This window comes from Polyodon spathula, chromosome 11 (genome assembly GCF_017654505.1).
Source record: "Polyodon spathula isolate WHYD16114869_AA chromosome 11, ASM1765450v1, whole genome shotgun sequence".
Lineage (NCBI taxonomy): Eukaryota > Metazoa > Chordata > Actinopteri > Acipenseriformes > Polyodontidae > Polyodon > Polyodon spathula.
Genome location: NC_054544.1, coordinates 26,593,655 through 26,619,284, shown reverse-complemented (window position 1 = coordinate 26,619,284; position 25,630 = coordinate 26,593,655). Strand labels below are relative to the sequence as shown.

Below are 25,630 nucleotides of genomic sequence, written 5' to 3'. Positions count from 1 at the left end.
AAATATCCCAGTGTTTTATAACTGGACTGTGTTTTCAATGCACAGCAGATTGCTGAAAGTCAGGCTGATTTCAGTGAAGGCGTTAGTTGTGGTAGCTTTGACTCCGACAAGTGTGCTCCCTGAACGTCGCCCACCTTCTAGTTGCTGTTGTGGCTCCTAAAGGCAGCTTGACGCAGAGGGAAAGTGGGAAGATATATTTAAAGAAGAAAGGAGACACCCCACCCCTGTGTGTATGTTGTATTATTGTTTTACTGTATTGTTTAGTTTGTAAAAAGTTTTTTATTGTTATTTTGCAGCATGCTAAACTCAGATGAACTAATTTAGAGACAGTCACATATATAAAAACCTGCAACTCTGGCTGAGCAATGTTGAGTGTCCAGAGGCGGAACAAGAGTACACAGAAGCTAAAGAGAGCAAAAATTGCTACTCGTGCTGGCTTAATACCAGCACAATACTTGTTGTCTTTAGTGTTTTGTCCCGTGTTGGTTTGTCTGTTTATTTATTTTGGTCGCTGCCATTTTGTTTTGTTTAAACTATTTATTAACCCTTTGCAGTCCTATGTCTGATTAGGAATTTTTCGTTTCTGCTGCAGCTATCAGGTATAGCGCGGCCTTGGCCAGAAGACCGTCCATTGAGTTAAAAGTGGAACTTTTTGGTGAACATGGCAAAAACCAAACGCTGCATTCCGCAATAAGAACCTCATACCAACAGTCAATCATGGTGGTGGTAGCGTCATGATTTGGGGATGCTTTCCTGCATCAGGACCTGGATGACTTGCCCTCATTGAAGGAACCATGAATTCTGCTCTGTAGCAGAGATTTTTACAGGAGAATGTCAGGCCATCCGTCCGTGAGGTTGAAGCTGAAGCGCAGCTGGGTCATGCAGCAAGGCAATGATCAGAAACAAATAAACAAGTCTACATCAGAATGAAATTTAAAGTTTTGGAATGGCCTAGTCAAAGTCCAGACCTAACCCCCTTGAGATGTAGCAGGACCTGAAACAAGCAGTTTATGCTCAAACCCACAAAATGTCACCCCGTTGAAGCAGTTCTGCATGAAGGAGTGGGCCAAAATTCCTACACAGCGCAGTGAGAAACTGATCAATAACCACGGAAAGCATTTGGTTGCAGTTATTGTTGCTAAAAGGTGGTGTAACCAGTTATTGAGTCTAAGGGTGAGTATTTTTACTTTTTTTTTTTTTTTTTTTTTTACAGAGGGGCATTGGGTGTTGCATAATTTTCTTTAAATAAGTATCAAAATTGTGTTATTTATTCCCTTTTATCTAATTAGATGTTGGTTGAAGATCTGGTAACATTGTGTCAAAAAATATGCAAAAATATACACACTTTAATAAGTGTGACCAAGCAATATGGAGACTGGGAGTTCCTCATACAGGGTATGAAACTAAGGGGTGTAGAGACTGCATAAAACAGCAGAAGTAATGCAATAATAAAGAAAGAATATTGTGTTCAGTTCTGGTCACCTTGCTACAAAAAGTATATTGCTGCTCTAGAAGAGCGACTACAATTATTCCAGATTTAAAAGGCATGTCATTCAGACAGGCTAAAAGAATGTAATCTGTTCAGTCTTCAACAAAGAAAACTATGCGGCGACCTGATTCTAGCATTCAAAATTCTATAAGGTATTGAGTGTCAACCCAAGAGACTTTTTTGACCTGAAAAGAGGTCAAAAATGGAGATTAGACAAGAGGCATTCAGAACAGAACATGACACTTTTTATACAGAGAATTGAGAGTCTGGAACCAAGTCCCCAGTAATGTTGTTGAAGCCGACACCATGGGATCCTTCAAGAAGCAGCTTGATGAGATCCTAGGATCAATAAGCTACTAACAACCAAATGAGCAAGATGGGCTGAATGGCCTCCTCTCATTTGTAAACTTTGTTCTTATTTGCATGAAACATTCCCTATTGGTCAGTGGTTAATTGTTGCAAAAAAAATATTAAAACTAGTTTGTGAAGTAATTTCACAATAAATTACCATGCAGGGGTTTTCTCAAACTTCATTACATTAACACACAAGATCTCAGTGTGAATACTAAACAAACACCTTGTGTTTGCATAGCATAGTGAGTGGCGTGTCTGAAGTGGAAAGATATTTGCGGATAATGCGAGCCATTTCCAGCACAGCAGCACTACTGTGCATATTCCATAAGAGTCTAGGACCAGAGGAAATGAAGTGGAAATAGACTTACAACAGAGGGTAGAAGACACATCTTCACACAAAGAGCAGTGAGGGGATGGAAAGGGTTACCTAGCCACATTGTTGATGCTGATGCACTGGGATGCTTTAAGACCAGACTTGAAGTTCTGAGATTAATCAGATACAATAGCAGTTGAGCAGAATTGCCTCCTTTGGTTGGTAAATGTTCTTAGAGTTACTTACAGACCCCAGCCCCCGTCTGGAAGCTGCACGGAGCGCAAGTATCGCACCATCTCTTTCTGCCATGCTTCTGGGAAAGGGATCTTAGCAATGTGGCAGGTAATCAGGAGACCTGTGCAATAATAAAAAAAAACATTTAGCAAGTATGTATTCCTACATGTGCCTCGTTTCCACTGCCTGGCATTACAGGCTTTGGCTGCCCATGGCTCACCGTCCAAATCAAAAGAGAGCTCAGTGCTTTTTAACAAACCTGGCCAACCTCGGAAATTCTTGCTGTGCATCAAAGATCACAGGGATTGAGAGATCATATTGCATTTTATTTTAAAAGAAGCCAGTGGTAACAAATACACTGAACTGACGGCTCATTGCAAATAAAAAAAAAAGGAATCTGGTTAAGGAGAGCACAGCAAACAAACTGCTAGGTTTATCGTTGTGTTTATCATTAATAAAAAAAAAAAAAACAAACGTGACAGACTAGTCTTGTGTGCCGAAGCAGGATGAACATTGTTCAATTCAACATAATTCTCTGTTTTCAGTGAATGCAATAAAAGAACATGTCACATGCATGCTTTACTTATGAAAGAAAATCATCCACAGTGGGAGCAATTTTCCTGCCAGTTTCTTCTCTACACACACACTTCCTGGCTACGCAATGATGTACTTCCTTTGTAAACAGTTTGGCGATATCAAGCATGAGATACAAAACCTGCAGAGACAGCTGCACTCAGCCGCTTGGGCGAGCCGTGGAAACACTTTTGTTGCTGTGGACACGCATAGCTGGGAGAGGCAGGCAGTGGAAAACGGGGGAATAGTGAGGTCAGAGGTCACCCATAACAGCCCTTATCAATCCTGCGAGTTCCACCATGCATCCTATGATGCATGTCTTGGGACATGTATGTAATTCAAAACAATTTACCAACTGCAGTGAAAAAGCTTTTGTCTTAAAAAAAAAAAGAAACCGTATTCAGGAATGAGACTTTGTGCTGTAAGGCACTTGAAAAAACAGTATAAATATATTACAAGAAAGGAGGAATACATTGGGCTATTCCCATTGTGTTTGTTTTTAATTTAAATTTTTTAAGTTTATTAAATCAAGTTTGTTAGATATCCACCAGCATCAGGAAAGGCCTCTCCTTGCATACACATCATACTTTCAATAACAATATTTACACAAAGAATCATCACAACTGGATGATTCTGTTTGTGCTCTACAAATAGAAATCTATCCATTACGTAATGGGTTAACTGTTTATCTGAAAATTGTGAGACTTGCCAAAGCTGTCATGCAGTGACCGGCAACGTCATCATGCCAGTCTCCACCCCTCCCGAGAGGCTAGGCGCTGTGATAATGACTGAACAGCCCCAGTCAATTTTTTTCTTCAGCCTGCCAAGTGTAATGTATGCAGTAACCGAAGATTGTAATTGATATATTTCTATTTCAGGGAACCAGGGTTATGATAATAACCTAACATTCCCTTTCAAGTATGGAAATGTAACCATCACATAATGGTTAATTATACTTAAGCCATCGCAAAGTGCATTACTTTAAGAACGACTTAAAATCTGAGAGTCAGGCAGCAAGGCTGCCACAACAGAGAGGATTTATTTATTATTTTTTAGTACATATCAGGAATCCATTCTCTGCAGGTATTTCCAGTCTCGACATAGAAGCCGCCGTTAGCACTCTGGTCCCAAAGCCAGGGTTTTGAGGATCCAGCACATTGTCTAAAATGTTGTGTAGTATGGGGCATAGCCAATACTGCAGCATTGCAAATGTCAGCGACAGGTGCATCCTGGAACAACACCCAAGAGGTAGACATTACCTTCTGTGGAGTGACCAGTGATCTTCAGAGGGGGCATATTGGCTTGTTTACAAGCAATCTTGACTGTCTCTGCAATGAAACTGGACAGCCTTTGCTTAGACGGGGCTTTACCATGGGCATTAGCTGTTCAGTTTGCCTCAATTTTTGTTCAGTCAATATAATACGCGAATGCCCTAACAGGGAAAGCGCACGGAGCTTACACTCCCTATCCAACTGGAAAGGAGAGGGATGGAAAGCCTCCCGCTCCACAGACTGGTTGATGTGGAAGGTAGAAATACATTTGGGCAAGTAAGCTGGGTCTGTGCAGAGCGTGACCTTGGTCTAAGACTCTGCAAAAGACAAGCTTTTGCCACAGAAAAGGCTTGCATCTCACTCACATGCTTGGCAGGTGATGGCAAGCAAAAATACAGTCTTTAAAGACGGATGCTTCAGCTCAGCTGAATGCAGGGGCTAAAAAGGGGGCTTCACTACATTCAGCCGCCACTGAGAAACATTGTGCCCCTTTCAAAAATTGCCCCGCCAGGAAATGAGCTCCTGGGACCAAGTCAATTTTAACATGGCAAGCTGACATAGCTGCCAAATGACCTTTAAAATGTAGGATGAGATCTTTATATGTAGGATTTCCCCTAAAACAGATCCTGCAAAAATTGCAGGTTTTAACTGTCATGGGACAGATCCTGAGGTCAATCCCTTAGTCAAGCACCAAGTCTGAAAAATGCCCCACTTGTACCCTTACTGGGAACACATGGACACTACTCTGGCAGTCTGCAAGGTGTCAGTAACCCTGCTGGAAAACCCCAGATGGCTCAACAGTTGTCATTCAGGGGCCATACCCAGAGCCACAGAATCGATGGGTTGGGATGCCTGTACCCCTCGCCAGGTTTGACGTTTGGGCTAGCTACACTGCTGGCTGCTCAGGAGTGGCATCAGAGCTGAAAACAAGTCTCCTGTGCCAGCAAGGTGCTACTAATTGCACCCTGGCCCAGTCCTGTCTGACTTTCTGAACTGCTCGCAGGGAGTGGAGGTGATCATGCACCCCAAGCAATAGCTTGCGGGCTACTCAAATGAAGACTGGGGGACCTGAGGCCATCCTGGTGGTTTATATAAGCCACCACGGTAGTGTTGTCCATCCGGACAAGCGCGTGTCTCCCTTGAACCTCCTTTAACTGCCTGCATTTCCAAACCATTATGTGAAGTACCATCCTACACAGTGTCCCAGCCCAGGCTGGACGTGTGCATGGAGACTGCCTCCTTTTTGGTGACACTGCCCAACACGACGCCAAGGCACAGATGGGCAGGTTGTTTGCACCAAGAGAGTGCTTTTAGACAGTGATGAACACCGTGAATGGGCAGTCACAGTTCAATGCGGGCTGAAAAAGCCCTGCTATTGAACCAGGCTTGAACAGGGCACATGTGCAGCAAACCCAAAAGGTAGGTTCTGAGAAGCTGCTACCATGAAGTCCAGAAGTTATGAAATGTCATGCCATGAACATGACAGAGGAGGGTCCAATGATCAGCGGGGGCAAAAAAAAAACAAAAAAAACCTTTAAATTATAACACAATTCAGCAATTGACTTACATAACATACAAACACATGAATTACATAAAATTAAATAATTTAAAAATAACTTTCATTGAATCCCTCTGCAGCTTGCTCAAAATTGTTGCCGGTCACTGTGTGACAGCTTTAGTAAATCTCCAAATTTTCAGGTAAAGTTAACCCATTATGTAATAGAAACATTTCATGCTTGAAAGGGAACCATCCCCCTACCAAAACACATAGCAAAGGGTGAAGCCCAGGAAAAAGCAATTGTATTCTCTTGACCTGGCAGTAAGAAGAGGGGTCCTCCGTAGTCTCCTGCCCAGTGCCCATCCTCAGCTTGCAGGAGGCTGTAAAACTGCATTCCATTTAGAGCGGCTTCTTGGGCAGTGATGGGTTTAGGCAAACTGTTAATGAACTTGCTCTGAAAATAGACAACAGAAAACACTGTAGATGCATTACAGCTATGACATCTGTGGTTCAGCACATTCAAAAATATGTTGTTGAAAGGCAAATATTAAATTGATGAACACACTTAAAAAGCCAACACTGTACAGTCTGTAGATTAGAGGTGGGCCTTCAAGAGATTGTAGCGGACAAGACAATTCCATCTCTCTGCAGGCTGTGTGATTCCATTCCACAGACATCTCAAATACATATTTTACAGTACAATTGCAATGTTAAGCCATGCTAGCTGGTACTATAGGCTAAAGAAATCCCTGTAATAGGTAACTCCCGGAAATAGGTAACTTGAGAATAAGGCATAGCGTCTTAAAACTTAGACTCAAAACAGGAAATTGAAGGTTATTCATCTTTTGAAGTTTTAACCTTGACATTAAAACAGTCCATTATCTGTTCATATTGTAATTATTTAAAATCAACCACTTAAGTCAAACCCACTATTTCCGACTGAATTTGGGGATCTGCCATCTATACCGACAGTCAAATATGATAGGACTGTATGTCAAAAGTCCTACGCATAATCATGGCCATTCTTTAGATCTGGTCATTTCTCGTGGTTTAGCCGTTATGAATGTCATAACCCTAGATCCAACTACTTCTGATCATCATGCCATTTTTTTTTTTTAGGTGAACCTGCCAGTATCTACAAAGACTGTGGACCATACATTTAAATACCAGGTAATTAATTCAACTGCTGTTAAGCTTTCTGAGCTTTCATTACCACTCCGAGTCCGCATCATCAGATGAGCTGGTTAATACACCACCTTGACTGGTATCTTAGATACTGTAGCGCCAATCAAACCTCAGAGAGTGTCTTTAAAAAAAACTTAAAACCAAACAAAAAAAAAAACAAACTGTACACAAAACAAATGAACAGACAAACAGTGGACAAACCCTAAAACAAGTACCAAGGTTGGATTATTAATCAATCATCCAATTAGAATCTCTGTACACTGCAAATGAACTACTTTGTTTTGTCTAGAATTGATTATTGTAATGCACTTTTTTTCTGGTGTCCAAAAATGTGGTATCCCGCTTGCAGCTTGTTCATAATACCACTGCTTTAATTCTGACTAAAACAAGGAAAAGTGAATATATTGCCCCTTTGGCCACTTTACACTGGTTCCCTGTGCAGTATAGAATTGATTTTAAGAGTTTAACTTAAAAAGGCCCCAGATGGATTAGCAGATAGTTCTTTGCATGAGTTACTGACCCAATGTCTTCCAAACCGCACTCAGATCACAAGATGCGGGGCTACTGGTTATTCCTAGGGTCAACAAAAGCAACACGGGAGGTAGTGCTTTTTCTTGAAGAGCTCCTAAATTATGGAATGCTCTGCCTTCATTGTCAGGGAAGCTGGGACTCATAGTTTAAGCCAAGACTAAAAACACTTATAAAATTGCTTTGTCATCTTAGTGGGTATTAATGTAACTTTAAAAATTGCTGCTTTTATATTGTGTATGCTGTTATTTAAAAATATGTTATTTGAATGGTCTGAATGTGGCAGTTGAATGGGTAACATGCTATACAAAATGTATTGTTTTTTTTTTCTGCCATGTGCTGTACAGTGCTTTGCGATACTTTTGTATTAAAAGCACTATATAAAATGAAATAAATAGATACACTGTAGTACCAGAAATACAGGTTTCAAAGTGAAAATACACGTGTGCTCATTTGAAAGCTATTTAGTTAATAGAAGTGCAACACATTTACGATGTATTAAGTTTTGCTATAATTACTTTAAAAATGCATTTACTTTGGCGGGAATCCCCTTTGTAGTATATATTGTTTATTTGCTTCTAATGGGATTTAAAGAGTAAGTAGTGGGGTCCCAAAAAAAATGCAGCATTACACGTCCCCACGTGCTGCTACAGCCGTTTAAATAACGTACCTGTAATTCTTTTCATTAACAGACTGACAACTTTTTACACTTAACTTTTTAAAGCACTTTTCAAAATTAATGGCAAACTAGTGGCTGAATACTGTTGGAAAAAAAAAAAAAAAACAGTAAAAAAAAAAATTTAAAAAAAAGAGCCCCACTGTATCAAGTCCCAAGGAGTGTGCTTCCAGCATGCTCTGTGCTCTTTCTGCAGTCTCCCCGTCTTCCACATAGTGCCAGGTCTGTCTCCCCGCCACATTAGCGATCCTCCAGCGTGTCAGGTCAGTGGCAGGGTCACTTTTATAGGGGCCACCTCTTCTCCTTAAACATCTGTGGATCAGGGATGCATTTAGAAACATCCACTCAGCACCTTACAAAAAAGGGCTGAACATTCAAATCAGCCAATAGATGTATAAAACAGGTTGTTCACAGATGTTACAGGGACTTCGTGGAATTAATATTAGTAATAGAGGTGGAGGTCGTGTTGCACGTGCTGTGCTGTCTGTCTGTATGTTCGTGAGTTGGTGTAAAACTTTTTGTTTTGGCCCTTGGACCTGACTGAATAGATTCAATTATTTATCTTGTCTGCATGTAACACGACAAATCAGAAATAATTCTGGTCATTACATGCACTCCTTCTAGAGCAGCAATATCCTTTTTTTAGTGATGTGAACAAAACTGAACACAACATTCTAGAGGAGGTCTTACTAATGCATTGTAAAATTGCTTCCCTCGATTTAAAACAACACTATTGCTTGTAACTCAACACCACACTGTGCAATTTGTTCCAAATAAAAAGGAGTGTCAGCACCATATCATCCACAGACAAATGATCTGGTAGAGCAAATGAATGGAGTAATACAAAGGTAAGGTCTATTTGAAAATACTTTTGTATCCCTCCTTACACTCCCTTTCTGTCGGAAAAATACATTTTAAAATTGTTAATATGTTTTGCATGTAGAGGTCTTCCTCCACATGTTACCAACATGTTTTTTATATACTTTATTATTCTCAAGGCACTTGGCAAATTAGTGGGAACAAAGCCTGAAAGCTGGGACCTCTATTTAGATCCTGTGCTGTTTGGTTCGAGGATGAAAAAGCAGCTAACCACAAAGTACAGTTCATACTTTCTCATGTTTGGAGAGAGACCAGGTACCCCTCTGAAGTACCAGAGCATTATGAGGTCTGTATAAAAAACCAAAAAAAAAAAAAAACACATTTAAAACAAATTGTACATGTTCCCAAGCATCTCATGTAAATTTCTGTTTAAGCCATTGATACAGGTATGGCTTAATGTTTCAAACTAGAAGTTATACAACTTTGATCAATCAAATTCAGGGGTTCACATTATTACTTCATTCTCATATAAATACTTGTGGAAAAGGTTGAATACTCCACACTTTCAGAGAAACATCTCTTAACAAATCTGGCACACCTCTGCTGTAATTTATAAAGGGAAAGCAGTATGAAAACTATGAAGGGTACATGCCTACAGTTACCGAAGACAAACTCCTGCTACATCACAGGTGGATAACATACCAGTGTTGGTGATGTTATTCTTCAAAATTGGGACACTTCATTTATGCAGGCCTCAAACATAAGCCTTCATGTCTCAAACAGCATGTAAGTCTATGCATACCAGCTTTATTTCAACCCATTTATAATTAAATGCTAATTTAACATATATATTTTAAATATATATATATATATATATATATATATATATATATATATATATATAAATGACAATTAGATGTTGAAGGAACAGTGGGTGAAGAACCAATCAGTAATGCATTACACTGCATGAGGAGATTCAGAGGATGTAAAAGGAAACACAGAAAAGGCATCAGAAAAAAATAAAGGATTTAGAACCAGTTCTGAAGGTCGGAGACAAAGTACTTTGGCAAAATGTGAAGAGCCAGCAAAGGCCCTCCGGCCACACCCCAGCTGCCTCAGACCCTTTGCCACAGCAGACTCTTCAACACTGTACATCAGAGTCTTATGGAACAAGTGACCAAAGCGAGTTATTTAAAATACCGTATTACTTAAATTTGGCACCGCTGCATTTATTTTAAATTGATCAAAATGACTGCAGCATTTGAGGGAGGCCTTTATTAACACTACAATTTTCAAATGCTGCAATATTTTATTGCACTATTTATGACAGTTTAGAAGTGTCGCGGTTACTTATTTTCTGTAATATGGTAGCCTACCTGTATGTAGCAGCAGCGTGTAGCTAACCTACTTTGACTACAGTACATTTATCGGTGACAGTTACCGAAAGCCTATTAGGTGGGAGTTGGTAGGCCAGGGGAGTACTGTACCAGCGAATCAGAAATGTGTATTGGTTGTTAAGGGGCGGGACAATGCTGGTGTGCCAGTTGAATCCAAGAGTGTGACACATGTCATTTTTGGTGCAGAAAAACTTCAGAACATCAGTTTGATTTCTGTAAAAACTGCAATATATCCTTTTGTCCTCGAACAGGACAAACAGATAATGGTACTTAATGAATGACTTAATATTGCTTGGTAGAATAACAATCTATTTCAATGTTATTATGAACTAATATTTACACTGTGTTTGTATGACTTCAATACCTACAATATCATATTTACAAGTCTTCTTGATCTGTAGATTTTTAACGTACTTATTATAAAATACTTCCATATGTTTCCAATTATAACTATTTTGTATTAATACTGGTTATAACATTTACAACTGTCCCATCCTGGGTGTGGTCTCGCCTTGTGCCCTCAGTTTGCCAGGTTAGGCTCCACCTCCAGGATTAAGCAGTTTTCAATAACAAATTAAACATTGCCATTTAAACTTTTTACAAGTATGTCTTAATTTTTCAAGTTTTCAGAATATCTATTAAACGGAGAAAGGACTGTTTGACAACAGCACTGATGCCATTAATAACGTTCAAATGGACATAGCTGAGAGTTTAATTAAGGAGTCTGGTAAATGTACAATCATTAAAAAGGGTTGAGAAAATACATTTGTTTTATAATAGATTATTATAATACATTGTATCTAGTCTTATGCCAACATTTGCCTGGTTTGTGCCAATTGAAACAAGGCATTTGTACTTGTTCAAATGGCATGAGTAACAGTATTGTCAAAATCTTTTTTGCAAGCCAGAAATGTATTTTCTCTACTCAGTTTAGATGTTCAAATTTGGTTTTAAAAAAAGATTGGATTGCTTCCTTGCTCTGCATGTGTTCCTTCTCTGGGGGGAAAAAAAAAAAAAAAAAAAAGATATTGATTTTATGGGATTTATGTTCTCCTGAGTGTCTGTAAAATAATTACATCCAGTCAAGAGAAATTTGATATTCATTACATTTTTAGTTTAGGTAAACTTGTCTTTCTCGCAAAGTAAAAATGTGTGTGTGTGTGTGTGTGTGTATATATATATATATATATATATATATATAAACTTCCAATTAAGTTATTTCTGGAGTTAGGCACCATCAGTTTGATCACTTAAAATCAAAAACCCTGTGTGTTTTAAATGTAATGTTACATCACTGCTAAATAAAATGCAATCTAATCTAGATTGTGTGCTTTTCAGAGAGTTTAACTGATCAGTGCCACATTTTTGGAAAGGAAACGTTTGAGTTTCCCATGAAGAGAAGGAGGTCTGGGTAATGCTTTTAAATGTGACTGTTGTGCGTGTGTATTTATATAGGCAGGTGGTCATATCCACAGACATTAAAGCACAGTTTAAAAGCCAACTAAAAAGCTTATTTAGCCCTCCCTGTTTTTTACTTTTTTTTTTAATTAACTTCAAAATTATAATGCAATTGATTTCCATGCTTGATAACTACTTTACTATTGATGCTTAATTTTAATTGCAATCCATTACATTTTCTTTTACAGATTGCTTGTGATGGCTGCAGCTTGTGGTTCCATTGGATTGCATTAATCCACAGCATCAGCCAAAAGATGTGGACCCTTCTTTTTATTGCATATACCAGACGTACTTTTCCAAACTTGGCCACCTGTATTGCTGCTTGCAGCTATATTCCTATTATTCTGTCAACTTCAAACTAGTTTTATATTACTTTGTTTATATTTTGGTTTATTAATGTTGTTTCTACTTGTTTATTTTTAGGCCAGATAAGTTACTGAAATTATAGTTTTTCTTCTTTTCCTTTGCTGTTGGTGGTAAAAATAAGGGACTGTTCAAATAAAACTGATTTGTAACACTATGTTCTGGTGTAGACAGCTTTTTTTTAGATTTTATTAATGCTAATAACGGTCGTTACAGTATGTTGGTGCCTAAGCAAACTGCAGAAACACTACAGAGCTTACATCCCATTAAACTCATGTTTTAATTACATTAAGGGACTCTATGGCTTCAATAGCTATGGAATACTGTACCCTTACCCATGTATAATACTGGGGGACCCCAGTGTAATATAATTGAACACCTACCTCACTGGACAGTCTGTACAAAAAAAACATTTGACTCCCGACTGCAATGCAGACTTAATAAGTAACGCGAACGCAGCCAGAGATTTAACACAGAGGGATACAGAGAGCTTTAACCAAACAGAAGAGTAAAATAAAACTAAATTGCAGGCAACTTCAAGGTTTCCAGGCGTTTACAACACAACATGATCTCATACGAACATTGTGTTAATTGGAAAGTGTCATCTTAGTGTGTTTTTTGTAGGATAACTGTTAGTATTTTATAAATGTTGAGTTAGCATTAATTGGGATTACTATTTGTGATAGAGTGCATTGCGCTATGGAACTTTCAGCTGCATATTTCAAACCCCCGGCTTACATGTAGTATTAGTATTAAGCAGTATATGTGGCAGGGTAAGGCATTATCATTTTTATCAGGAATTACCAGTTTTCATGGTCATAAGGGGCCCTCTTGTCAAAAACAATATATAGAATTGCTAAAAATATAAAAAGTAACGCTTTCGTGCCTCAGACTAAGTAAAACTGTAAGCCTGAGTGCATTTTATTGGGAGAAAAGTGTGGCGCGTATATACAAATATACTTGACTTTCCAATTCAGCCGTCTTTCAAAAAAACGCATCCTCTGTAAACACCTAGTGATTAAAATAACAGAATGTATCTAATGCTCTAACGTGATTGTTGTTGGATCAGAACAGGATGATGGAATAAACCAGAGCGCTGTGCACAATTGACAGCAACACGTTGAAGAGCAGCCTTCGCAGTTCCTACTGTCATGTGTGCGAAATGTGTGTATACAAATACCACAAACCTACACTGTATACAGCGATTCAAATAAACCGATACACAACTAGTTTAATATTTATGTCTTCTGTTAAAACAGCACACCAGTCAGACTCCACTAGCCGATACAGTTTCTTGACCATTATTAAAAGCACGATGTATAAATACTGACTGTAACGGAATATAAATAAATACTCACGTTCCTTCCCTCATTTTGGCTGTCTGTATTATACAGCGATACCTGGAAAAGATCTGCAATACGTTTTCCAAACGCAAAATTACAGCTTAATTCAAGAGTTTTCTTCAAAGCGTAGTCCGTCCCTTTAAATTCAGCTCTTTTTGCACGAGGTAACGCCCATTAGCTTTGAGTATTCTGGGATACGTAGTCACCTTTACTCCATGTGCATGGATGATAGATCATCTACAATGCATACAGCACTTCAACTCCCACAATGCAGAGCAATGCCTTTCGACACTGAACGCCATGGGAAGACTTAGTAAAGATATTCTATTGGTTCAATTCGGGATCTCTAGACATGAGCAGAGGGGCGGGGATAAAAGAAAGTATTTTGTTTGGTTCATGTTGCACACGGTGAGAGGATATTGAATGCAGTAGCAGAATGCAACGAGTCTAAATCGGGCGTTCAGCAAATTATTAAACGAAAACCGCAAATAAGTACTTTGTTTGGCGAATAGGTAGGTTGTCGCGCTAAAGTCTCTTGTCTCTTCAAAAGGGACGTAAGCTAATGACACAAAAATAAATGCCCATAGAAAACAATGGAGAAAACGGAATGACAGTATATATCTTAAACAAACACACCGGAAAACCCGAGCCTGCAATAGTAGAAATGACAGCCCTGTATTGTACTACCGAAAAGGCAATGAAACCAGTGTTAAATAAGAAATGGCAGAAAATGACTGAAAGTCTGAAATGACTTGGAATAACAACCCTGGAATACCGAAAACCTATTAAAATTAAAGAAATGAGTAACGTCACTATGTAATCTTAAAAGCCCAATACGAAAAATTAATTTGATATACAATTTTAAATTGATCCACAGACTCACAGATCAGATTGCTAGAGATACTGAATAGGGTATTTGAAATGTGTTAGGAATATACATCCTCAACATAGCAATACTTTGATTAATTTATAATTGAGATCTTTTGAAATGCTGTTAAAAGTTCAAACATATATCCGATAAACAAAAAAGAAACAAATCAATTGGAAACATTATTCAAGGGATAAACAGTATTTTCTGAGTTAATTTAAATATGTTTTGACAGCCTTGTTTACTTAAATTACAAATAAAATCAAAGTTCATGCCTCAGTCCTGGGGTGACAAAGTTCAGTTGCATCCATCTATCATTAGTCAAACACAGAGCATGAGAGACACTCCGAGACCGAGACTTGCATCCATTTATCTATTTATTGTTAGTCGTCAAACTCCGAGCAAGTTACTCCGAGACCGAGACTATAATCATTTTGATTTGTATACAATTTCATAGTTGCATAGAACTATTCTTTTTATAAGCATTCTTTTTACTATTGGCCACTTATTCGTGTTTCAATCTGAATTACAATAAATTGCATTCATTAATTTACATTTGAGGGGGTTAGTTCAGTTTTTTCCACCAGCTTTTGAGACCAGTTGATGTATTATCTGGGCCTGCATGAAATATGTTTGCTGACGGTTCAGGATGATTAAGGCAGTAACAGTTTCTTAAATAATTGACAGGGTTGAGAAAGGGCTGGAAAGGTATTGCAATTGGGGCTGCAGCGGGGCCTAGAGAGGGGTCTGGGCTGGCACCTGTCTAGCCAAGAGCTCCAGGGCCTGGGCTATCTGGGTCTTGAGGTCCACAATGTCCCTCGCCTGCTTAGAACATTTCACCCATCTTTGTTGTGGGTGGCTTGCGCATTGGGAATGTCCGACAGGGGGTCCTGCGATAGGTCGTCTGAGGCACCTGACGATCCAGCGGTGGAGGACGCTGAACTCTCTTTCCTGGCTCTCTCCAAACAGGCTTCTTTCAGGCAGGGCTGACAGGCCTCACGGACACTACATGCACCGTCCCTCTCTAGGGCTATGGTGGCATGTGGGATGCATGTCCTCCTGCGGGATGCAGGATGCACCGTGTCTGGGACTCCCTATGACCACCACCAGGTTTGGGATAAAAGTTTTCCAGATAGGTACACATTTCACAGATGTTGTACAACTTATTTGAATTTGCTATGTACTTGCTCAGAATCCTCAGATAATAATAGTAGTGTGTTCCCCACTCAGTACCTCATATTTTCCGCCATGCCAAGCAATATCACAGTTCACTGCTGCTGTGGTTTCTGGGTTACATGTTGCCTTATGGCGTGAAGCGTTGTGTCGTGCTTGCTGTTGTCAGGCTGCGCGATGCTCTAAGTGAGTGAGTGGTGTAGAGATGCCAGTAGACAGAGATGCCAGTATACAGTGCACACCACAATAAATAAGGTATGTGGTTAATCTACAACACCACTTGCAGTTATTTGAGGTTTGATTTTTTTCCTGAAACAGAGTGGTAAACTTGGACTGTGTCTTAAATTTGAGGGAGTCTTAATTTCAAAGGAATACGACAATTGTGAGAAAAGACTGATGGGTATGTATGGACACATTCTCTTTCTGGGGGATGTTTCTGATTCCCTGTGCCCTTGGGATGTATGCGATTCAACTCGTAAGTACTGTACAGTCTGTAATGTATTACCACAGCAAACCTGATTCAGAGGGGTACATTCTAGTGCTGGGACAAATATCTAAATATTAACAATTTTTGACATTATTTCGGATACAAAAATCAGGTGTTCATACTCGCTAGAAATGACACATCACCAGAATTTGCGTGACAGTTTCAGAAAATGGCAAATGAAAAAGAGCTCTGTGTGATGTGAAATTTTAATTATAGACACACACACACACACCAGCTATTGAGCCTCTATATAAAAAGTTTTGGACCACAAAAAGTAAACAAACCAGACTATGCACACACACTCAGTGATCTCTACGGAAAGCCATCTGGGACGTGTTTCTTTTACTGTCTTGTTTGGACTGTTATTGTATTTACTGCTTGTATTGCTTATTGTTACTCCTTTTACAGCTGTTTATATACTGCTTTCTCCATGTAAAGCGCTTTGCAGCAATTTTTTGAGAAGGATGCTATATTAAATAGACTGATTGATTGAAGAATGTTTATGTAATTCCATAACAACCACTTACCCTGAGATACAAAAGGTAGATTTCACTATGGTGTAAGTATTGTAAACAACACGTTGACAAGTGGCTTTGAATTTATCCGAGGCATTACAAAACAGCCTTTGATCTAGGAAATAACGTTGATAAGCAAGTACTATGCGAGTGACTTGAAATGAAGACAGGCAGCTTATATCTACCAATCCCCTTAACTTACTCGTCGTAATTGAGGTGTTTGAGACGGTTTTCAAGTGAGGAGTCTATTCGTTTAAACAGCTTCAAAAAGTAAACCTGTTACCCAGGCGGAGAGAGAAGAGCTTTACAGTGAGAAGTTAAACCAGGTTATTGATCAAAGATACATTACGTTGTAACAAACCCAATCCTTAAGCAAGACTAGTATTTTGTGACTGAAATACAAATAAACTACGCTGAACAATACAAGACTCCAAAGCAGTATGATTGCGCGATAGAACCAAGAAAGACTGCTGGGCAAGTCAGGATTGTTTAAAACAAATAGAAAATACGAAGACAATTAAACCAGCAACACCAGAATTCAAATAGTAGATGTTATTGAATATGTGTGGAATATTATACTTGCCAGACAGATGTATCAAACATTTGGTGTACATGAGTTTTAATCAGACAGCATTTGAACCATTCAACATGTTTGCCAGAACACGCATTAATACCAGTCATAAGACAGATCAAAGCTTTCTGTAATGTACAGCCTAACATAGCCAATGTTGATTAAACTGTTTACCACTGGTAAAGTCCATCAGGCAGTCCTTATAGAAAACAAAACAAAAATGAGACTTCTGTGCTGGGTGCTCATTAATCCCCAATAAATAAACAAAAATGATAATAATCCAAAACAATCAAAACAGCCCAGATAATCCAGCAGCAAAAAATAAGATTCCTCCCCTTAGGGGATCTCACCCAGTTCTTCCTTGGTCCTGTATAGCTTGGAGTTTCCAACCAGGTAAGGAGACAAAAGGTGATGATTTGGATAATAAATGGATTAGTCACTGTTGTTGTTCTTAGGATCCAAATAAACAATTTGAATGATGTGGATAGTTTCAATTTGGCAGATTAGATAACTGGTTACTTTTAAACTGGAAAAATGGCAGATTAGAGAAAATACACTGTTTCAAACTGACACTGAATCACCCGAGCAAAAAAGAAACCACCCTTCTCACCAGGAAGTAATAGTCCTATTTAAAGAGCCACCAATTAAGATACTTAGACATAATAATGAATCAAGCCCAATAAGACCTTTGCAAAGGCAATTAGCAAAACACCTGAATCTAATTAGAATTTCCATGTGGAAATTAAGGAAAAGATCATTCATTTAAAACGAGAGCGAAAGTCCAGTGCAGAGATAAACCCCTTACCAAAATTTAACAGTAAATTGAAATAGCTTTACCTAATTTTACCTTATGGAATCTGAAAGGCCCACTTTAAAAATGAGAACAAAATTACTTATTTAGCAATTGAACAGAGAATTAAATTAACCTGGCCAGGTATTCTGATACTCAATTAAGAGCAGCAGGCAGCAAATTACTTATGCTGCATTCATGGAGCTAGTGCTACAACGTGTTTGATTACAAGGTTTCAAGGAGATTCACTTCACTTTTAAAATGTTGTGTATCAAATTTGAAAATTATTTGAAGTTTGCCGTTATAAATTTAATATATATATATATATCTATAATATATATATATATATATATATATTAAATATATAACGAATATATATATATATATATAAAAACATATATATTTAAGTTTGTTATATAACCAGTGCAGACAGAATATTTAAATATTTGATATTTATAAATGTTATGGAATTTTGGAATAGATAGTATTCAGACAAGGAAGACATTCCCACATTGAAAACATTATTTTTGTTTGATACTTGGAACAAAGGACAAAAGCAGCAAGATGGCGTCTGTTGTTCGTTTCGAGTAGCCTGAATTTTTCGCAATGGCCTTTTCCTCAGCTTGGTTTCAGAGCCACAGTCGATTCGGCAATGCATCTCCTCATGCAGCAACTGGCTTGCAAAAAACTGTTCCTCTTCAAGCAATGACAATAAGACAAACATCATGTCTACCTTGGTCTGTCACGTGCAACGTAATCTCTCAGTTCTGTCCTGTATTGACAGGAAAACCTGAGTGTCGATATCCACATTTAAACCGAAATTTTACTGAAAATGAACGCGTTGATCAATACATTGTGACGACTGTTGCTGGGCATTTTGCACATGCCTTGATCACCAGGACTGGCAGCTCCGTCATTGGGCACCTGGTTTTTCTTCACCAACAAATCAATATTTCATGTCCACTAATGACCGACTTGTTCACCTGGAGAACGAATTGCCCAAGGGAGCCCAAGCCTATAGGATGTGTCACTGATGTTACACACATTATCATTACATTGTCAGTTATTTTCAGTGTGTAAAGTTGATAAAATGTGATTCTTGTTAATTGTGTTTTAGAACAATTCAAGTTAAGTGTTGCTTCTTTAATTTTTTTTTTTTTTGGGGGGGGGGGGGGGGGGGGGGGGGGGGGGGGGGGGGGGGGGGGGGGGGGGGGTGTGTATGCAACCTGGCCACAACAAGTTAAAGTAACAAAACCTTTGGTGCCCATGGCATGTCCAGAATCTGTGGCAAAGAATTATAATACTTAAAACAAGCAAACAAACAAAAAACCCTAAGAATTATTTGTGAGCAATCTCTTAGGTCACTCATTTACAAAGTGGCTCCACACATAAATAAACAGATTGAACAGGATTGAACCTAACTGCATTTTACAGAACTGTGGATATTGAAACTCTAGAAATACATTTTGGTTTCACTACAAAAGGCTGATAAATTAATATATAGGGCCCAGACTTATTCAACAGAACAAATTATGAGAAGTTTCATGCAAATTCATCATTTAGCATTTTTGATAAAAGTTCATGTAAACTTACAATCCATGTATAGTCCTGTCTGAGGTGTTCACATTATTCTGGTAACCTTAGAAATGAACTAAGCAGCTGCTGGTTTTCATTCCAACTGAGTTCTCAATTACTTAATTAAACCCTTAATTGAACTGATAATTTGCTTAATTAGACCTTTTTAACTTGCTTTCAGATCTTAAACAATTGCCAATTTCAGGTTAGCTCTAACATTATATGAGTAACTTGAACTCTGCAACTGTTTAAGATCTGAAAACAATTAAACCAAGGTCTAATTCAGCACATTATTAGTTCAATTAAGGGTCTAGTTAAGTAACTGAGCACTCAGTTGGAATGAAAACCAGCAGACACAGTGGGTCCCCAGGACTGGGAAACCCTGCTTTAACTCAATCATGAGGACTCTGGTAGTGCTAATAAATACGATTAAAAACAGTATCAAGTGATTTGAAACTTTATTTTTTACATCAAATCAACTTTAAAGCTAAGTCCCACATCACATACACATCTAAAATCCAAAAATAACTGAATTCACTCAGTATGTACTGTACTTTGAAATACAGAAATATATATGAATGAACAAAAAAACACTGGGAAACATGCTAAAGTCTAGATACAGCATGTTATTGATCTATATATACGTGTGTACCAATTATCAGTGAATATAGTACAGTTTAGCAGGGAAATTGCGTCTATATTAGGTAATATACCTAGCAGCCCCCATTTTATATTGCTGTACTGTGAACGCTAATGACTTAAGACTATAAATACAACACTGCTGAGCCTACAGCCTGTGTCTATGACAGTAAGTCTTGCTACTTCTCTGAACCAAATCATTTAGAGCTGTGAACGGAAATCATGATTTTAGGCTTATTCATAGCTTGTTTATTTTAATCTCTTAACAGTTCTGTGATTTCAAGAAAAACCCATTTCATTCAGAAATTATATCCATGCTGATAAAAGAGCAACAGGTCTTACTTAGTAGACCTGGAAGAACACATCTTAAGCTAGAAGTTCTAAGAGCAACATTAGTGGCAACACTAACAAGTATTTAGAAATGTTTTGTCCTTGCAGGATTTTCAGCAATTCTGTCTCTCTAGTCCTGGACCTTCATTTGGGTGAAATAATTTAAGGAACAGTGCCATCTGGTGGATACATGTTTTCAAAAAACAGAAATGCAGTCAATATGTTTATTTTAAATTTTTGTATGCCAGCTGTGAGGTACTTTTCCTCTCAGTATTTTACAACAATGCTCATAAAACAGCTTTCTGAGAAAAGTTGTCGCAATGATCCCAGATATTTAGTATATTTTCTTTTGTGTTTAATTTTGCTCACTGGGATGTCCACTTAGGATCTTGTTTCAGTTGTCCACCATGTGAAGGAGAGCGGAGAGCTGTAGCTCACAGGCCAGCTCCTCTTCCTTGTTGGCTCCAATCAGTCTGTCCAGCTCTTTCAGACGATCTCCCAGGGAGACAGGAGCTGAACTCACACAGTCACAATCCGCCATACCCTAAAAATAGACCAAAGCAAATGCAAATCAAAAAGTGTGGTGTATTTAAGCAATAAAGCACTTGAGGGCATGTGTTGTGCTAGATATTGTCACTTCTTGGTGCATTGTTAGGCAAGAGACACAGCAGAGTACCTGCAACCAGCCAAGAAATGACAATATTCAGCATGACTCATGCCCTCAAATGCCTTATTGCTTTTATAAAATAGATTTACAAACGTTTTATTAAAAAAGATTTATTAAACCACCAGAAAAGTTCCCTATGAACTAAAATAATATTCAAGTAAAACATTTAATTGTTTTTTAATTAACCAATAAGGCACTTGAGAGCATGAGTTATGCTGATTATTGACACTTCTTGGTTGGTTGCAGGGACTCGACTGTCTCGTGCCTAACAACGCACCAAGAAGTGACAACATCCAGCACAACACATGCCCCCTTGTGTCTTATTGCTTAATTAAAGCAGAATTCACAGGTGTACTTGGAGAGATGCTGTGGCATCATTTCAAAGAGCAGGACATTTAACCCAGGTGTCTTGGCTGAATGCGAACCCATTGAGTATAGAAATTACGATAACCACAATATATGTAAAATAATGCATGAATAAATAAGAACATAAATAATTGTACCTGTGTTACTGCTGCAGCAGGTGTAGTGGTGGGAAGCATGGTCTCGGGGGCAGAAACCAGGGCTTGTGGGATATAGAGAGGCATAGAAAAGGAATCCAGTGGGTCCAGTTCCAACCACTGCTGCAACTGCTTTTCAAACCTTCACAGGAATTTTACATGTTAGTTAACTCCCACAATTACATTTTCCACCCATTTGTCACACAGAAGTTTTTCTGCTTGTTTGTGCAGAGGGGGCTGTTTGGTCTACTCTCGTACCAGGAGAACCCTGCCTGACTTTCCAGTAGGGCACTGCCAGGAAGGCACAGGCAGAGCCCTGACAGAGAACATGCATATACTACTGGGATGTTTCAGAGGAATAGCCTATGCAGGATTTTAAAACAACAAATCAGATCTTTTCACATCCACCATTTCAGATAGGAAGTAAATACTAAACAGAGCGCACTATCAATTTGTTTCACAGACCCTGGTTGGAGTGAATCTTGGACTACTTTACCTAAGGCAACATTAGATTGTACAAAATAAGTGCAAATAGGCCTGGTACAGTGCTGCAGAAGGCCAGTGGAAAGATCAGTTTGTATGTTCCAGTAGAAAGGAGGCTGCAGCACCGGTATACATCCTGGCTATAATGTGTATTAACTTACATGTTACTGGCTGCTTTCTCTGCCTCTATACTGGAAAGCAGACGGTCTGGTAGCAGCTCCTCTGCAGAGGCAGTGTGGGTGATATCGAGCACACTGGTCCTTCTGCTCTCCACATACTCTTCGGAGACGCTCCTTAAAACTCTCTGCCTTGAACTCAGACTGGGCTTTGTGGAGAGGGGGCTTAATCTACAAGAAAAACAAAAGACTTCTATAGGGTAACTGTCCCACTCAGAGTCCAGGCAAACACTGCTGACAGATACCTGGCTTACCTGACTGGATCCTGCTGCAGCTCTTCCTGGGTTTGCCTCAGTGCCTGTTCCCAGCTGAGTGGGGGTTTGTACTTCTTCACATCTTCTTTAACAAAATATACCACAATATGACCATCTTCTGTTATGGCTTCTGGAATGTCAAACCCATAAGGTGTGTTAGTGCAGTCTTGGCACAAGAAACCTGAAGCTAGTGCTCCTTTAACAATCTGCTCATTTTAAGTGCAGATTTTAAGTGCAAAGGGGAATATAGGGTATTAACCCTCTGTATCGCTTCCCCCATTTACTTCTATGTGTTACTGTCTCTGTATTCGTGGACTTCAGGCATGTTTAGTAACATCACCAGCATACTTCACAATGTGCACTGAACGATTTCCTCAGGACCCCAACATTTTCTCCTAGCTAAAATGTTCCTGTCAGCTCCAAAAAGGTTCTCCGGTCAGCATCAAGAAACAGTTTCCTTAGCTTTACCTGCTCTGTTCTGCCATGGAGATATAAAATATTCACAGGAAATCATTCAAAATTAGTTTAGAGGTGAATTGAAATAAATAAGGGAACACAGCACAGGGACTTCTTGATACACCTGGAGCGCTGTTTATCTCTACAGCCATTGAGAATAGATTATTTTATAAATTATGTAATGGTGTGGTTTAAATTTTTTTTATTTTTTTAATGCTTTCCCTGTAGTGAGAATATCTTTGTTTTAACAGTTTTTATTTTATTTTGTTAATTTTCATTTTTATAATTAAAATAAAAAAAAAACACTTCCAAGGCAGTGAGTTAAGTGTTATTACTGCACAAAATAAATGAGATGGGATACGCTTGCCAACCATACAAAGGTTAAGCACAAAAGGTGAGCCCCAAACTGGTTCTGTTTATGAAACATATTGGTTTTGAACATTAAGGGACTTTGGGCCAGATTCATAAAAGTATTATCAGGATGGTGGGTGTATATATTTAAATGCATAACATACTGTATTTTTTAAAGCCATTCCACCAATAATGTTTCAGTGCCCAATGATAAATACAATATTTTAAATATATAAATTCCCCATTACAATGTATTTATTTGCTGGATAATTACAATTAATACTTACGACTCACGTTTGTACCCTCCCCTCCATTTCAAACTTAGTTACAAGCATTCTGTGTAATATCTTATTCAGATTTCCCCCATGTTGTTTATTATCGTATTTAGATTCCCCCATGTTGTTTTTCTATACAACAGATAAAGGTTCTTAGTATCCACAGTAATGTGTAAACAATAGTATAGTACAGTAATAGTACAGTTCGTCCTAAAGGGGCTCAGTGAGTGATGATGTAAAATAAATTATGTTTGTTGTATGATCATAACAAGTTTCAAATCTGTAAGTTTTTCAGTTAGTTATTTTTTGCACAAGTAATTGATTCTCATCCTAGATTTGAAGTGAGACAGAAAGCCTAGCCTGTAACTTGTGTTACTTAGAAATGTACCATTATTTGTTTTGCTCAATATCCCTGACAGTTCCATTCTTGTCAACTCAAATTACAGTATGTGAAATCTGTTGAAATCACTGCACTGCTGTCGCAATAGCGCCCAAACAACTTATAAGGTATAAAGTACTGCTTTAATACTAACACTACATACACGTTATGTTAAAATTAGGACAGCTAGATCTGAAGACTTAGAATTTAGCAATGAAGAGATTTGAATACCTTCAGCAACAGCTGATGCTGGAGGTTTCCAGTCTCTCAAGCGATGGTCTATGCAAAGAGCCACAACTTCATCCCAGGGGACCTGGTTCACAGGGGGCCCTGTGGAGCGGCTCTCACTCCACTCAGCCTGGTTCAAAGGGGGCCCTGTGGAGCGGCTCTCACTCCACTCAGTGTATACTCTGTTCAGGAGGTGCTCCACCTTGGATATCAGGATTGGTTGGGTCTGCTTAGATGAAGGGATCTGAGATGCATAGTGGAAAATCACTGCACACACAGCAGGCCAGGGAGCTGTCAAAATTATAAAAGATAGTAAAATCAATGCATGTACATGTACTGCAAACAAGAAAGCGTAACAGAACATATTATATGCATTTTTCACGGTAAACATCATGGCTGAAAGTGCTTTTCTTCTTGATAAAAAATGTTCTTACATGAAGAACACAAATAAAGAAACCAGACTTCTTCCATAGCTCCAAATAAAGAATTCTATTGGCTAGAGTCACGTCAGAAATGAGTCCTCTTGAATAGCGTTTGAGAAAATCTATTCTACTTAATAAGTAAATAAATAAATAAATCATTAATTTAATAAATCACCACCCCCCCCAAAAAAAAGTATAAAAACGCCACAACTACACAACTACTGCTGACTCCCTTGCACTGGTTGTTTTTTTTTTTTTCCTTAAATATTGACAATTCCCTCAGTAGAAGACATCATGGTGTGTTTACCTTGTGCAGGAGGGAGTTCCAGCTGTGGAATGTGGAGGCTGATAATGGCTCTCCACAGCCAGGCAAGGTGCTCTGCTGAGTTCCAGTCCAGGTGTGGAAGGAGCGATTTGAACTCACACACAGGCCAGGACAGCTGGGAGAGCTGCTCAGAGGAGACCAGTTCTGCAAGGAAAGCCAGCACACTGTTGTAGAGCTGGATCACTGGGGCAGGATCCTGGCAGGGCAGCCCCAGTACCTGCCGAGCCTTCTTGTAGTGGTAAAATCTCTCACTGAACTCCCGGCACAGTCCATCTTCAACAAACTGCACCAGGGTTTGAGCGCACAGGTCTGGAGGAGGAGGGCAGCGGGAGGCCAGCCATCGCACTGCCTGGCAGATCTATTTATTCATTTCAAATACAAGAAAAAGGACACTTATAACACACAGCCACAAGCAGGAATTCTGAAAGCATGCCAAGTCCAAATGAAGACTACTGTAGAATTTCCTGACCACGTAAATAGAGATGGTTTTATCCTGGCACACCAGCATGCCATTCAAGGCTCTTTGTTTTTGGTTTTTATCTTACAATTAAATTTGAAAGGAATTCAACATATTTCTTAAACTAGGTAAAGAAACAAAAACAGTGCAAATCATGTCCCTGTTTCCTGGATAAATATCAATGGAAGAACCATGAAGTGCACTTGCT

The 25,630-nt window shown here is 38.8% G+C and overlaps 2 protein-coding genes across 2 annotated transcripts in view; both read right to left on the bottom strand.

The window, feature by feature from the left end:
• Nucleotides 1-13,644, bottom strand: part of lss (lanosterol synthase (2,3-oxidosqualene-lanosterol cyclase)) — a 46,403-nt gene extending 32,759 nt beyond the window's left edge. Inside the window, exons 1-4 of the mRNA XM_041263740.1 lie at nt 13,517-13,644; nt 8,265-8,433; nt 6,048-6,186; nt 2,403-2,511 (exon numbers count right to left, since the gene is read on the bottom strand). Of these exons, the coding sequence (XP_041119674.1) occupies nt 2,403-2,511; nt 6,048-6,186; nt 8,265-8,433; nt 13,517-13,530 (431 nt within the window). The 5' untranslated portion in view covers nt 13,531-13,644. The remainder of the gene's footprint in view (nt 1-2,402; nt 2,512-6,047; nt 6,187-8,264; nt 8,434-13,516) is intronic.
• A 6,288-nt stretch (nt 13,645-19,932) lies between these two features.
• The window catches only part of LOC121323322 (minichromosome maintenance complex component 3 associated protein), a 37,799-nt gene continuing 32,101 nt past the window's right edge, over nt 19,933-25,630 (bottom strand). Inside the window, exons 24-29 of the mRNA XM_041264313.1 lie at nt 24,948-25,323; nt 24,222-24,509; nt 22,530-22,659; nt 22,261-22,446; nt 21,620-21,758; nt 19,933-20,993 (exon numbers count right to left, since the gene is read on the bottom strand). Of these exons, the coding sequence (XP_041120247.1) occupies nt 20,844-20,993; nt 21,620-21,758; nt 22,261-22,446; nt 22,530-22,659; nt 24,222-24,509; nt 24,948-25,323 (1,269 nt within the window). The 3' untranslated portion in view covers nt 19,933-20,843. The remainder of the gene's footprint in view (nt 20,994-21,619; nt 21,759-22,260; nt 22,447-22,529; nt 22,660-24,221; nt 24,510-24,947; nt 25,324-25,630) is intronic.